Source organism: Thunnus albacares, chromosome 3, assembly GCF_914725855.1.
Source record: "Thunnus albacares chromosome 3, fThuAlb1.1, whole genome shotgun sequence".
Classification (NCBI taxonomy): domain Eukaryota; kingdom Metazoa; phylum Chordata; class Actinopteri; order Scombriformes; family Scombridae; genus Thunnus; species Thunnus albacares.
The window spans coordinates 990,486-1,005,773 of record NC_058108.1 but is presented as its reverse complement, the minus strand read 5'-3'; the positions used below and the strand labels follow the sequence as shown (position 1 = coordinate 1,005,773).

At 39.7% G+C, this 15,288-nt stretch overlaps 1 protein-coding gene across 2 annotated transcripts; it reads left to right on the top strand.

The window, feature by feature from the left end:
* The first annotated feature begins 253 nt into the window (after nt 1-253).
* On the top strand, nt 254-14,549 carry sept3 (septin 3). Of its 2 annotated transcripts, none has more exons than XM_044346280.1 (10): nt 254-386; nt 5,618-6,022; nt 6,215-6,343; nt 9,223-9,304; nt 9,544-9,681; nt 10,324-10,441; nt 10,531-10,626; nt 10,895-10,991; nt 11,110-11,161; nt 11,935-14,549. In XM_044346280.1, the coding sequence occupies exons 2-10, from the start codon at nt 5,620-5,622 to the stop codon at nt 12,062-12,064; spliced, it is 1,245 nt and encodes a 414-aa protein (XP_044202215.1). In that variant the 5' UTR covers nt 254-386; nt 5,618-5,619; the 3' UTR covers nt 12,065-14,549. The 2 variants fall into 2 exon arrangements, with proteins under 2 accessions (XP_044202215.1, XP_044202214.1); XM_044346279.1 differs by lacking the exon at nt 254-386 and adding an exon at nt 2,738-2,946.
* The last annotated feature ends 739 nt before the right edge of the window (nt 14,550-15,288 follow it).

The window sequence follows — 15,288 nt, the reverse complement described above, 5'->3', positions numbered from 1 at the left end:
GAGACTTTAACCGAACATAGTGGACTAATTCCTCAAAGCATAGATGACAGGAACTCTTTCATCTCTTATTCTGACCTGTTTTTTTGTTGTTTTTTTTCAATCTATTTTGGAAAAGAGTTCAATAATTTCCGATCTGAGGGGGGGGGGGGGGGGGGGGCGGGAACTCAGACGAGGAGGTGGTCAAAGAGGATAGAAGAGCGACTTAAGACGTCGCTCCTTATCAGCAGAGTAACAGACATGCTGAAGAGCAACGTTGGTTAACAGAGTGTATCAAAGTGAGTAGAGCCAAAAAAGAAAAGCCACAACAGCACTCCACGGAGACAAACAAGAACACGCAGAAAGGAAAGCACAAGAAGGACGAAACGAGAGCAATTCAGAGATAAAGTGTGAGTACTGTGCTGCCAGTATCCTGTTCGACCACGGTTGCTTCCTGTTCCTATTTTAAATTAGTTATACAATATCACAGCAACACTTTCAAATACTGTATAATTACTGGTGGTTAAGTTAAGCTACCCCAGCAAATCCTGTTGTAGTATCACAGGGGATTTAAAAAAACACCCTATTGAGGATCACAGATGCACTAGGATGCTTTTTATGATGTTATTATGCAGTGCTACCAACCTTTGTGACTTGTGACCCCTTAAATTGAGGCAATATCTTCTTCCCTCCTCAGATTGTTTCAGTTTTAGAGGACTTGGGGTAAAACTGTTCAAAACTTCTCAATAATACCATCCACATTAAATTCCACAGCATCTCTTGATTCATTATTCAAGATAGCTCTGACCTCAGTGAGTTTTATGAAGGACAGATGGTCATCATCTGTGAGGCTCATGAATTCCTGTGTCTTCATTTATAAGGCCTTTCTGTCTACATAGCAGAGATATTTTACATCCTTTTTTAAGTTTAAAGTGAGCAACTATGACAACCAAGGATGGGTGGATTATTATTATTAGTAGTATTAGTATTAGTATTAGTATTACATGTGAAAGGCCCCCCCCAACCCTCTTACAGAGGCACAAGACACCCAGACTGACAGAGATGCAAAACAATTGGGAATGTTTCAGACATTTTGCAGGTGAACCAAAATTCTCAGGTGTCGTTGTCAGTTCAAAAACTGCACCTGAGAGGCTGTCTGACTCAAGCTATAAAAAAAGCTATAAAAAATTCATAGGAAACCATCAAAGAAAGACTGAGATGCTTCTTACAGAGGAGGTGTTCTGCTGTTAAACTGGTTTGAACTGATTTGCTAATTTCACTGTATTTTAATGAAATCTTGTCGGTATGATGTGAAGATGTAAGAAGGGGATAAAATCAACAAAAACAAATATTGCATTGGATTTTGTTGGCAAATTATTAATGTTAAAAGACAGACCAGGATCAAAAGAACAAGATGAGGACTTTTAACTGAGCTCTGTGACTGTTAACTTCAAACCGAGGCTCTCTGGCCTATGGGCTTCCTGACCCTACGAGCCTCTGGGACCCGTCCAGTAATCCCTCCATGACACCAGGTCACAGGATAGATTAGCTTTAAAAGTTCCTCATATAAACTCTGAACTGGGGAGGAGTGGTTTCCAATATGCGAACTGAAAACACACTGAAGTTAATTCAATTCAATTCAACTCAATTTTATTTATATAGCACCAAATCACAACAAAAGTCGTCTCAGGGCACTTTTCACATAGAGTAGGAAGGGTGGCGGCGCAGAGAAGCAGAGCAACAACAACAACAACAACAACAACAACAATAGATACATGACTTGCAACAACAAACAGCAGCAACAGCAGGGGAAGAACATCCCCACAGCCACAGGCCAGAGCCCGGTCCCGGGGGTTTCCTGCAGATGAGAAAGCACAAAGAACTCCGGAGAAGAAGTCAACTTAGTAACATGCAGTAATGATATATGAATACATATAGATGGAGAGGAGGAGGAGGAGGAGAGAGGAGCTCAGTGCATCATGGGAAGTCCCCCAGCAGTCTAGGCCTATAGCAGCATAACTAAGGGCTGATCCAAGGCGAGCCTGGTCGGCCCTAACTATAAGCTTCATCAAAAAGGAAAGTTTTAAGCCTACTCTTAAATGTAGAGAGGGTGTCTGCCCCCCCGGACCAAATCTGGAAGATGGTTCCACAGGAGAGGAGCCTGATAGCTGAAGGCTCTGCCTCCCATTCTACCTTTAAAGACTGTAGGAACCACCAGTAAGCTGCATACTGGGAGCGCAGTGTTCTAGTGGGGTAATACGGTACTATGAGCTCTTCAAGGTATGATGGTGCATCAGAGACATTTGTTCCTCTGAGTGACTTTTAAAAAAAAGCTTTTTAATATTATTTGTGATTGATCTAATTAGTATTTCTGTGTTATGATCGTTTAGAGTTACTTCAATGAGGCGTAAAGTTGAACTAACTAACAAAGCAACAATCAGAGAAAAGGCAGACAAAATATAACATTTTTTTGAAATAATATTTTTTCAAACATCATCCCACTACACCTCTGATTCAATCTAATCTCTACCTCTTGTGGGGAGGGGGTGGGGAGGCACTAACTATATTCTTCATTATAGTAAACTGAACTTGCAGTTATATTTTTAAGTTTCTACACATTTGATCCAAAACAAACTAGATTGAATTTACCTCATCATAATGCAATCCCAAAAATAGTCTGCATCACTGACAGAAGACACTGTACCAAAAAATGTCCCTTTGAGGTAAAGTCATACTGCGCGTGCGCGCTGCATCTCCTCACTCCCTCTCCTCTTGTCGCCTTGGTAACGGGAAAGGGGGGTCGCGGCCGGAGGGAAGGAGCGTAGAGGTACCGAGACTAATCACAGGACCGCTCCTCGTCTTATTATCTCTGTGTTGGATACACATCGTTTGTTTTCGGACCCAGAGCGACAGTATCAGTCAGTCAACAGAAAGCCCGTCTCCTCCTGCAGCTCAACTGAACGGGAATCGGTGAGTGTGACTCAACATCAGCGGGCTGAAGCTAACGGCTAATACGGAGCTGCCGTTAGCCGTTAACGTTATTATCCAGCATGACTGAAGAGAGACAATGGGGTCGACAGGCTGTGATGGAGCCAACCTCCAAAACCAGATAAAATGTGTTCAGCTTCAACATGGAGCCACAATATGTCGCCTTTCATTTGTTTGACCACTCAGAACAAAGATAAAGATATTTTATTGAGGAAGCAGCTCGTAGCTTTCATGTCAGCAGAGCATCATCACATATTATATGTTTCAGCCTCGTCTTCAAGTGTGATGTGCCTTCAGGATTTAGCTCAAAATGAATGTGGTGATCTGTGGGTGTGTGTGTGTTTGTGTATGTATGTGTATGTATGTATGTGTGTGTGTGTGTATGTATGTGTATGTATGTGTGTGTGTGTGTGTGTACCTGGTCTTCCTCATGTTATGGGAACATAACTCTGTTTACACAGTCATGTTGTGGGGACTCACCTTCCTTTTAGGGACAAAAAACAAGTCCTCACAACGTAAATAATTAATTCTGGGGTGAAGACTTGGTTTAAAGTTAAGGTTAGCTTAAGGTTATGTTAAGGTTAGGGTTAGTTGTGGTTGTGGTTATGAGAAGGAGAAATCTCCAGGAATTTAATGTAAGTCAATGTAATGTCCTCTGAAGTGATGGAAGCATGACTGTGTGTGTGTGTGTGTGTGTAAGCAGCGAGGAGCGGGGGGTGGGGGGGTGGGGGCAGAGCTGCATGACCGTTGACTATTGTGAATCAAAGTGACAGCCCGCTGCCTCACTAACCTGTGTGATCTGTATCCACGACTGTGGCTGCGCTGACTTAAAGCACGGCAGCAGGCTGCTCCATGTGTACACCCCGGGGGGCTTACTTACTGTAACTTGCCTGTTTCTGTTACCATCTGCCTGCACTGCTTGCTTCACTTAAAGGGTTGGTTCACCCAAACTCACTCATCTAATCATATCAGTGTTTATTTTTACATACACATCATTTTAGAAACATTAGGGCTCCAACTAATCTGTCAGTCATTTTCTTGATTTATCAGTTAGTGAAAAATAGTGAAAAATGTGTGACACTGTTTCCCAAAACCAAAGCAACCTCAAATCTGTTCCCGAGCAACAGTCCTCAACCCAAATATATTCAGTTTACTATCATAGAAGACAAAGAAGAAGCTGGAACCAGAGAAGCTTTGTATTTTTTTCTTTAAAAAATTACTATTGACTATTAAAATAGTTGGTGATAAATTTTCTGTCAATCAACTAATTAACTAATCATTGCAGCACTAAAAAACCTAAACATGTTTTTTTTTGTTGTTTTTTTTCAAAGAATGATGACCAAGACATGTCCACAGTGATACATTTAGTAGTTAAAAATAAACACGTCAGTTCTCTCCTCTGGATAAAAAATGTAATGGTGACACTAAAATGACCTCAAACATACTTATACTCATGTGATATCTGCAATAAACTAATATCAGCTGATATATGAGCCCAAATAATAACGCACTATCATGCACTAGTGATTGCTGTGTTTGACTGTAACTTATAGTGGAATACTGCATTTTATGAGGATACTAATAAAGAAAGTACATTTGATGTGGATCCATCAGATCTGGCCAATACCTCATTCACTTAATAAGGTTGATGTCTGTGCCAATCACATCTTCATTATATTCAGAAAACTCAGCAGCAACATCTCGTCTGTCAAATGTTGGGACAGAGACAAAACGCATCTCAAAGCTTAAGTGACTCGTTGGCACACAGATAGTTGTGAGATGACCTAAGTTATTATTGTTATTATTATTATTATTATTATTATTATTATGAATCACATTTATGTAACATTTTGATGATTAGTTATCATAATAAGTGTATTTAGTATAGCACCTTTCACAGAAATAAAGTTCATTAAGTGCTTCACAGGAATAAAAGTTCAAATTAAGACCATAAAAACATACATACAATAAAAACATGTCACAAGTTAAAGTTAACATAAAAACAATCATTATACATCACACACAACTCAAGATGACACAAAAGCCAATTTAAAACGATGAGTCTTCAATAGTTTTTAAAAGCTTCTATGGAGAATGCAGACTGTATATGTAAAGGGTTTCATAGTTTTGGAGCCACAATTGTCACCTTTAGTTCTTCAGCTGAGAGCGAGGTACAGTCAGGAGGTCCTGGTAGAAAGACCTAAGTGACCTACTGGTGATACAGGGATGGATAAGATCACTGATGTACTCAGGTGCCTGTCCATGCAGGACTCTATACGTGATAACAAGAACCTTAAAATGAATCCTAAAACAGATTGGAAGCCAATGCAAAGAACTTAAAATAGGTGTAATGTGAGTCATTCTGCTGGACCTGGACCCAGCTGCAGGCTGTGAACCCTGTATGGACATTGTCAATGAACTCCAATAATGTCTCAATTAAGTATATCTGTGTGACTAGATGTACATGAGAAAATATGTTTTTATTATATACTGCAGTTATTTTTGCTGAATCAACCCTTTAACCCTGTTACAACATCTCATTCTTCAGTGTAGAGCGAGTACAGAGAGGAGAGGCCTCAGCTGCTCCACTGGCCTACTTCTTAATGATGTGGGAGTAATTTTATTTTTATCCTCCTCTTCCTCTCCTCTGTAGACATGTCAGACGTAGTTCCTCCGGAAGTGAGACCCAAACCAGCTGTCCCTGCCAAGCCCCCAAATGTGGGGGCTCCTTCCCCTTCCAGCCCCTTCCCGCCCCAGGGGCCGGGCATCGGAGGAGGTGGGGTCTCGGCTCCACCTCCGAGTGGCATCCCGGTCCCCATCGGGAGTCACGGTCCCAGCCACGGAGGCGCTCATGCTGTGAGCCACAGCGTGGGCCACAGTGCAGGCCATGTCGGAGGTCACGCTGCAGCTGCACACACTGGAGGTCACGCTCATGTTGGCTCCCACAACGCCGGCAGTGGATCCACTCTGCTGGGGTACATCGGCATTGACACCATCATTGAGCAGATGAGGAAGAAGACCATGAAGACTGGCTTCGACTTTAATATCATGGTAGTAGGTACGTCACAGAAACCTGTGAATTAGGTGAAAAAGGTTTACACATAACACAACCTGCAAAATATCTTCAAATATTATGTCTTTATTTTTATCCTTTGAAAGCAAAGCACAGTTCTTCTGTCATACCTTCCTGTCTCTCGCTCTTTATCTTCAGTCTCATTCATCTCAGTTTTTCTCCTCCCTCTCCTCTCAGGTCACAGCGGTCTCGGGAAGTCAACTCTGGTGAACACCTTGTTTAAGTCCCAGGTGAGCAGGAGGAGTGCAGGGTGGACCCGTGATGACAAGATCCCCAAAACTGTGGAGATCAAAGCAGTGTCTCATGGTGAGTAGAGGGAGAGAGCCACAGCTCTTTCTCTAGAGACGGACATTTATAGTAGCATTTAATTCGACAGAGAAAATTAACGATCTTTGACCGTGTTCTTAAATCTTATAGCCTTCCTCTATCAGTGCACTCTGGTAGCTGTTAAATGAGTCTGCTATTTATTTACAGCTGAAATACAAACGCATGAGCCAACTTCTGCCTCTCCCTGTCCCTTCAAAAACTCTGTTAATGGACAGTTAAGTGTTTGTATGATTCCTTCAGATGTGTCTTCTGAGAATTTGTACTGAGCATCCATTTTTCTTGCTCTGTAGTTATTATCATATTGAGATAATCCGTGTACGTGGAAGCATGTCTGATTCACATCAGTTTGAGGAAAGTATCTCTACCAACAACACAGGAAGAAGGTGTTTGTCTGCAAAATGTCTAAAACTGAATAAATGGATTCGGGTTAAAGTTGTTGGGCAGATCACTGACAGATGACACACCTGCGTCTGAGACTTCTGCTATTACACATTATTCTGCTGCAGTGTCAGTGTAAGATCAAATAAGGCTGGGTAATATATCCTTATTCTATCAACCAGATATCGTCTTAGATTTTGCATGTCGTAACATCATGATATGACATAAGTGTTGTCTGTTCCTGGTTTTATAATTGAGGTCTAATAATATATAATAATATCAAGGTATTTGGTCAAAAATATTGTGGTGATATGTTATTTGATTTTGCCAGTCCTAAGCTCAAACATTGTGGATTTCTAAGAAAAGTTGACTGTTTTCATGGTGCAAAGCAGGCGCTCAGGCAGGACAGACAAGGAGGCAAAAGGTCCAAAAAAGGACAATGTATGATTACAGAGCTGGTCGGGTAAAGATCAAAAATCTGTGAATATAACACCATATCCATTAAACTTAGGTTTAATTACATTGATCAACAGTTTTTGGCGGACATAAGGCGTCCATAGTTCTTTGATTTTCAGGCATATTTCCATATCATTAAGAGCCAAGTCAGATATATCGGAGTTTCCCACCTAGAATTACAACTTGGATGTTGACGTGAGCGCTATTTACACGTCACAAACCTGTCGTTGCAGCATAAGGGGCAGGTTCTGTATGTATGTATATGCTGGGGAGCTAATGAGGGGATTGAGAGCAGGTGGGAGTGGAGGTCAGGTGGTGCTGAATGGTGGGAGACACTAGAGATTACTGCATGACAGGGAGGAGAATGACACATGCTTTAAATGATAAACACAGGTAAATGTGTTTGCCAACTGTCTGAAATGTATTAGTTATCATAAGCTACTATATATAATGTATGTAAATAACATGTGTTTTATTTATCTGAGCTTTATGATGAATTTCTTGATTGTCGAGCACAACTATCTACATTGGAGTTGGGTAATAAACAGCTTGACCTTATTATGTCTACATCTCTTTTATGACTAAAACTCTGATTATTTCATGACAAACTGTATTTAGTCATCAGTACAGACTGTTCTTGGACCTCGTGGTTCCCTCTGGATCCCTGACAGCTTTTACTTGACACTAATTCAACATCCTGAACTGTGCAGCGGTGTTTTTCTGATGATATTTGCTTACACACACACTGTGGCTGTATTAACACCTCTTTGCATTTTTATTTGGATTCTGTTTGACAGACCGAGCTTTTGAAATTGTTGGTTGCATTTCACACAACCTCTGTCATCTTCAAGCAAAATCTCCTCAAAGTGCAGACTGTAGCAACCCAGACAGTCTATGTTTATCTGCTTGTCTGTTACATTTTCATTATAATAGGACGTCTCAGATGAGACGCCCAAGCTCTACAGTTAAAGAAGAGCCTCTTAACTCTATTCTACAAATATCGGAGTCTGAGAGACTGGCCTATATATTCAGGCTTACTTAGTTTGTCTTGAGTCTAATACAAGCTAGAAAATTGCATAAGATGACCTAATTTGAAGCCTGAAAGGTTTGCTGCCATAACGCCTGACAATCTCATAAATAATAGCTGTGTTGCCATGGTAAAAATCAATGACCTCTGCTGACAACTGACACTAAGAGGTAAACATTGCTCAAATTGTGGTTTGCTAACAATGTTGTGAAGCGAGCAGTCAGAGCTGTTTCACTCGTCACTGAGTTAAAAACCTCCATGTAATTGTGGAATTCTTCCACTAAGCAGAAGCTTTCTGCTGGAATAAGCAGAACTGAGCAGCAACAATCCAATTAGCCATTTTGGTTTGTAAAGAGCCCTAAATGAGCTGAAATACATAACAAATAACACATATTTAACACCACTGTGTAGTATTTAAAAATGTCTGACTGTGGTTCCCTTCCCCCAGTGTTAGTATCACTGTTGCAGACAGCTACGCAGGCCTTTTTTTTTTTTTTTTTTAATCTGTTGGAAAGTCTTCAGGACGTAGCGTGCAGCACTGTGCTCATTATGTTATCTGGGACTGGTGAAGCCACTGGACTGACGTTAAGATATGCAGGAGTATTCATGATTGTACAGCAGCAGGGAAACGGTGGTGATACGTCGGTGTTTAGTTGCTTCACTTTACATGATCATGCACACATTGCCTGCGGTTGACAGTGACCTGACATTTAATGCCCTTGCCAGCAGCGTCAGAGAGCAGCCAAACAGCAGCAGCAGTGTGTGTGTGTGTGTGTGTGTGTGTGTGTGTGTGTGTGTGTGTGTGGCATCACATCCAGATGTTCAAAATCTCCCATCAAGTCATTTAAACTGTGTCCTGTGTCCCTAGCTTCAATACTATTTCTCTGATTATACTAAACAAAAACATTTGTTCAATATCTTTAACATTCAGTTGCGTAAGATTTAAAGTATTTTCACTCTGACTTTGTTCATTTATTTGTATGTGTGTTTTATACAGTGATTGAGGAAGGTGGTGTGAAGATGAAGCTGACAGTTGTTGACACTCCAGGCTTCGGAGACCAAATCAATAATGACAACTGGTGAGTTCCCCCAACTCCTGGATTATTAAAGCCTCATGAATATCACTACTGCGATATTATACCAAGCACTGTTTTCACTTTTCACAAACAAAATTGTATTTTAGTTAAGTTGCAACTTTTCAAAAATAACATGCAAACAACTCTTAGTTCCACTAAAATCTATCGACAAGTTATCAAGTCAATTTTTCTTTTTCTCCTTGTTTTTCTTTCTTAACTAACTTCTTCTTCTGTATCTACAGCTGGGAGCCCATTTCCAAGTATATCAATGAGCAGTATGAGAAGTTCCTAAAGGAGGAGGTCAATATCACCAGAAAGAAGCGCATCCCTGACACCAGGGTGCACTGCTGTCTCTATTTCATCTCCCCAACTGGACACTCGTGAGTTAAACTTTGTCAAGACTAGAGCAGCAAAGTAATCACTTAGACCATCCTTAAGTATCTGATCTTAGTGTTTAGTAATGTTGGTAAAGGCATCGAAGCTGTGAGAGAAAAGCATACGTATATACACAAGCACAAAGTGTTTGTGCCCCAAAACATTTCGTTTCAGATTAACAAAGCCCTAAATCAAGTGTGCTGCTTTATATTGCAGGCAACACACATGTCTCTCCTCTGAACCCCTCACAATTAGCTCCTGCTGACAACTGTGAAATTGCTCTTTAATGGATAAACGGATACAGTCTTTTGTGCATTAGAGCCAGTGTATCCCATCCTTCTTAGCCAGAGTAATTGTGACCGACAGGGTGTTTTGTGAGCAGGCAAACAAGAACTGGGACGCAACCATTGTCCAACGATAAGCCCACTTTTCAAAACCATTTACACTGTAAATCTTTTATAATTGCTACAAGACCAGGGAAAGGTAATGAGACGTATGACAGAGAAAATCTCTGTGCCTCCTCTATTTGTTATCCTGATCGTCTTGTCACTTTTAAGAGCATATGAGCCTTCTGGGAGAATCACAGCTCCTAATTCAGCCTACTTACTCTCTTTTCTGCTCTCTCTCTGCCTACCTGCCTGTCACAGTCTTCGGCAGCTAGATGTTGAGTTCATGAAGCGCTTGAGTCACTCGGTCAACATTATCCCAGTGATCGCAAAGGCAGACACGATGACCATTGAGGAAAGGCAGGAGTTCAAACAGCGGGTGAGCGTTTCACTGATTATCTGACAACCTTCCCAGAATGGCAGATAAATATATCTATTGTTCTTGACTGGCTTTGGTTTGTGCTGTAGGTGCGGAAGGAGCTGGAGATGGGCGGGATTGAGTTTTACCCACAGAAAGAGTTTGATGACGACATGGAAGACAAGAGCGACAATGACAAGATCAGAGTAAGTGGTTCTGTTCTTTCTTTGACACTCATTTGTCCCATGATTTTCTTCCTCTTCTATTTCCCACCCCTCCTTTCTAACCCAACTTGACCCACATTAAACCAAAAAAGGCACAAAACTGTCGGCTCTCCTCTTCACACACACATGCGTTGCCTCCTCATAGCAGAATGTCAGGGCACTGGAGCATGTTGTGTACTTGTTTCATCTCAAAAACCTTGTGCAGCTCCTGTCGGTACACTGAGCCTTATTGACATGTCTCTGTCTATAGGAGGCGATGCCCTTTGCTGTGGTGGGCAGCGACAAAGAATATCAAGTGAATGGCAAACGGGTTTTGGGGAGGAAAACAGCGTGGGGAGTTGTAGAAGGTGGGTGATATGGCCTTTCTTTTTAAAGTAACATTTATAGTATATCCCCTTAGCTACAGAGATGATATTGATAATAAGATATGACATTTGATTCTGTCCTTATTTTCTTTTGTTGCAGTTGAAAATCCCAACCATTGTGAGTTTGCTCAGCTGAGAGATTTCCTAATCAGGTAAGATAGTTTTTAAAAACCCATCGCAACACAGTGAACAGCACAAGACCTCGGGGTTGATTTTGAACCATAGTGGAAAACTCTGTCTCTGGGTATTTTAACAATAATGTGATTAATATGTGAGTAAAAATTAAAACATATTTTTTATAACTAATATGAGAACCATCATGTTTAGGAGCAAAGTTGTGTAATTGTTTATCTACAAGACAGTGTTTACGAAGGTTTACGTAGCAAATCCACTGTTTAATATTTATTGTTTTTGTGGGATTTTAATACTGTATGTGTAAACACAAAACACATGGATCAGTGAGCTTTTAAAACATAAAACTAATTTCCAGCAGGACAACATAGTGGAGCCTTTAGTAGCTAAGGAGCCAGATATTTCCCTCAGGAGTTGGTGAAGACCAAAGCAGAGCTAAAAGGAGAGTGAATATTGGACTTAAATTCACCAGGTGACCCAGAATGAAGGCTAATGTTGTTCTGTGTCTGTTGGATGTCTAAACAGAGCAACCTCAACAACATTATGAGTGTTGTTTGCAGCTAGTCCCTCTAACCCCAAGGGGCCAAAAATTTGTGTCAAATCCCACTGTTTCCAATTGCTTCCTGGATCCAGTCATGTTTTTACAGTTAATAGGAATTTAGTACTGCATTAAACCCAAAACAGAAGGATCTGTAAGCTGTATTAAATAAAACTCAATAATAAAGGTGAAACCTTCTTGTTCCAAATATATGCAAATTGTTCCTCTCCATGTCTCTCTGTCTCTTTTTCTCAGGTCTCATCTACAGGATCTGAAGGAGGTCACTCATAACATTCACTATGAAACCTACCGTGCCAAGAGACTGAACGAAAACGGAGGTCTGCACCCCATATCCTCCAATGACACCCAAGAAAGCAACCTGTAAACAGTCAATTAGGGGAATTGTTCAAAGTGAGAGCAAAAACAGTGCAATGAAGCAGATAGATAAATCTTCAGTATATTATCGTCATTATCATCGCGGCATCGCTGCATGCTTGGATAAACATTTAAATCTGTATAAATTGGTGTCATGTAGACATGTCATATGTTTCTTTTTCCAAACACCACCCATCATTTTCTCCACTTTCTCCCCCAACATCATCCCCAAAAACACATATCAAACCCTTCTAGTTCACCTCCTATGAATATTTGGAAGAAAGGACAGTCCCAACCAGAGACATAGTGCCATTAATGTAATTTTATCTACTGCCAATGCCTTGCCATTTCTCATTGTCCGGGTAGTACAAGCCTAGGAAGTGCCACATTATGATGTGTAAAAAAGTGTGTCATTAAAGTTATTTAGTATTGTCTTGCAACTGCTGTCTGGATTCAGAAAAACAAAATGATTTGCTCTAAATGTTTAAATCATAATTCCTGTACAGAAGTGATACACGAGGCAGCTCTGCAGTTGACTCTATACAAATTCCTTTTTTAAAAATTCTCAGCAGTAACTGTTCATTTGAAGAAAGAACCTCGTTGCTTTACTGTCTAGAGGGCTTAACAAAGATTACAAGCTGTGCTGTCTTCTTTTATATCCACCATCACGAAGGAAACTAATGAAATTTCTCTAACGATCCTTTGGCCTGTTCACGTTTAATCTCTTGATTTTAACACAGTTTGCATGCACAGACCTGCATACTAAGATGAGAGACAGCTGCAACATCAGTCACATATGAAATGCAATTCTGCGGGCGGCAGTATGAGTGTAATTAAAGAGTCCACAGGGTGCATGACTGTGCATACTGCAGATTATGTGATTCCATGCTGAACAGTTCAGGGACGATTCAGCTTAGCTTTGTTACACAGCAGTTTGTATAGAGCGAAGAACTGTGGTCCAGTGCGTTTGTGACAATAAGCATTGGCTGACTATGCTCTTGCAATGACGAATAATGATTGAAGGATAATTATAAAACAGATCAGTAAATATTATATAATTTTTCCTGAATTCAGATTGACTTTGTGACCTGTTCTGCCAGATAAATAGACAGATGCACCCAATTTTAAAGTTGATATGAAAGCCCGCAACATATAATTCAACTTGTCTTTACATAGATTAAAAAGTAGTATGACAATAAAGTCATTTAAAAAAAATCTAATTTCATACACACACTCACTCAGCTTGACTGATTCACACATAGTGTAAACTTTTGTCTTTGAAACCCACAGTTATTGTATTTGTTAGGCTTGAAAGTTTTAATGCATTATTCCCTCATCTTACCCAGTGGCCATACATAAAGAGAATATTTTTTGATGCTAAAAACATCTTACACACAGGTGCAATCAGTATACTTAGTCTGATAAACCTGATGGTGAAGAGAAAATTGGAAATTATTATCATTTCTTGTTCGATGTCTTGCACCATGCAAAGTAATTGTGAACATAGCAGAACTATGACGTGGTAACCAGTATTTGTGTAAATGCTGTTTAAAATTTGACCTACTCCTCTTCACCACTTGGTGGCAGCACCCTGCCATGTAATATCAGTGACTCAACAGTACATGAAATAGAGACTTAGACCAAATTTATGTCCTGTCAGATGTTCCAACTGGTGAGATTTTTAAGTCTTTTTTGTAATATCTGTCTGATCCAGTTTTATTTCCTGATGAAGTTTACAGAGTTTGGATCCTCCACTGCTGTCAGTCATAATTAATCTAACTTTCCACATCAAGTTTACAAGAAGTTTTAATAATATTGCCCAATATTCCAAATCAATAATCAACTTTAAATCAATGTTTACTAAGTTTTCTTCAGGATCTCAGTATTTATACTGTTCTGCCATGTACTGTTTGCAGTAGAGCACAAATATGCCAAAACTACAAGTAATTCAATCTTTCAATCTATATCTTTTTTTTGTTTAAAGTTGAATCATCATTTTATACAATCATACACGTTTGTGCGATTTTGATATGAAGTGTGATGTCTGCAACAACATGATAACAGTTGTCTGTGATTTTAGTGCAGTCAAAGATTTTCAAGCAGAAAGTGGAGACGGTATTACAGCATCTGTTTCTACTCTGTGTTTACGTGTGCATGCTTGTATCCATATTGCCTGTTTACTTACAGCCAGTCAGTTCACACACATCACTGCACCTTTACATCAACTTATCAACTATCTCTGAATGTGTGATATGTGCATCATGAGGTAAAGCACTGCTGTCTTAACTCCTCGAACTAAACAGACGGCCGACGACACACCGATCACTCATCCCTTTCAATCAACTTCACAATGTAAATTTATTTAATAACCACTTTTCTCAAAGTTGCTGTGACACATTGAGATATAATTTCCAGTGTTATATTGAGTTATTTATACATTAATGTCTTATTTATTGTAATTTATTCTTTATTTAATAAAAGCACATTTCCATGTTTTTTGGAAGAGTTTTTTTTTCATGAATGTCTCAACAATGATTGATTTACATGATTTATATTAGAAATATTTATATTGTATATTATATATTTATATTATGCTGATATTAATATTTGTGGATTGTATCATTATTATGACTAGGATTAGTAGTAGATGTATTGTTTTAGGGCAGTCTCAGTTTTGATGTCTCAATTTGAAATATTGACATTCCTGCAGGTGTGTCATGAATTATGATATATCATGAATATAAGGAGTATTTGTTGAGTGAATTTTCAGAAAATCATATGAGAAGCTTGTAACAGCGTTAATATATGAAAGCACGACCCTATACAAACTGTGTCATGTGGGTGCTGTGGGTTGCTGGCTCACCGCCTGCGAGGCAAACTGGAGATCATTGAGAATGCCAGTTAAGAAAAGGGCAGATGTGTGGTACAGAAACAGAAGTTTGATATCCATCATAAACTGCTCCATTGAGTATATTATTGAAAAGAACATTGATATGATCTTGACCACCAGTTGTCATGCAGCCCTCCACAGCCTGAATGTGGAAACATTCTTATGAATTCATTCTGGTCTTTATTGGATTCACTGAAACAACCATCTGTAGAGTCTCTAATGACACTGAGATACATATTGATGCAGATAATGCAGGTGAATACTTAGTACAGCTTGACAGAGAAGCATGGACAGTGTATTTCTGAATAGGCCCTCCAGTGGGTTTTTACTTTTTAAAAAAAAAT

What these genes read in the sequence shown, in the direction of transcription:
- sept3 (XM_044346280.1), top strand. Translation starts at nt 5,620, where the DNA reads ATGTCAGACGTAGTTCCTCCGGAAGTGAGACCCAAACCAGCTGTCCCT. An exon ending in GATCAAAGCAGTGTCTCATG is followed by an intron (nt 6,344 to 9,222) that starts GTGAGTAGAGGG and finishes TGTTTTATACAG; the next exon opens with TGATTGAGGAAGGTGGTGTG. An exon ending in ATCTCCCCAACTGGACACTC is followed by an intron (nt 9,682 to 10,323) that starts GTGAGTTAAACT and finishes TGCCTGTCACAG; the next exon opens with TCTTCGGCAGCTAGATGTTG.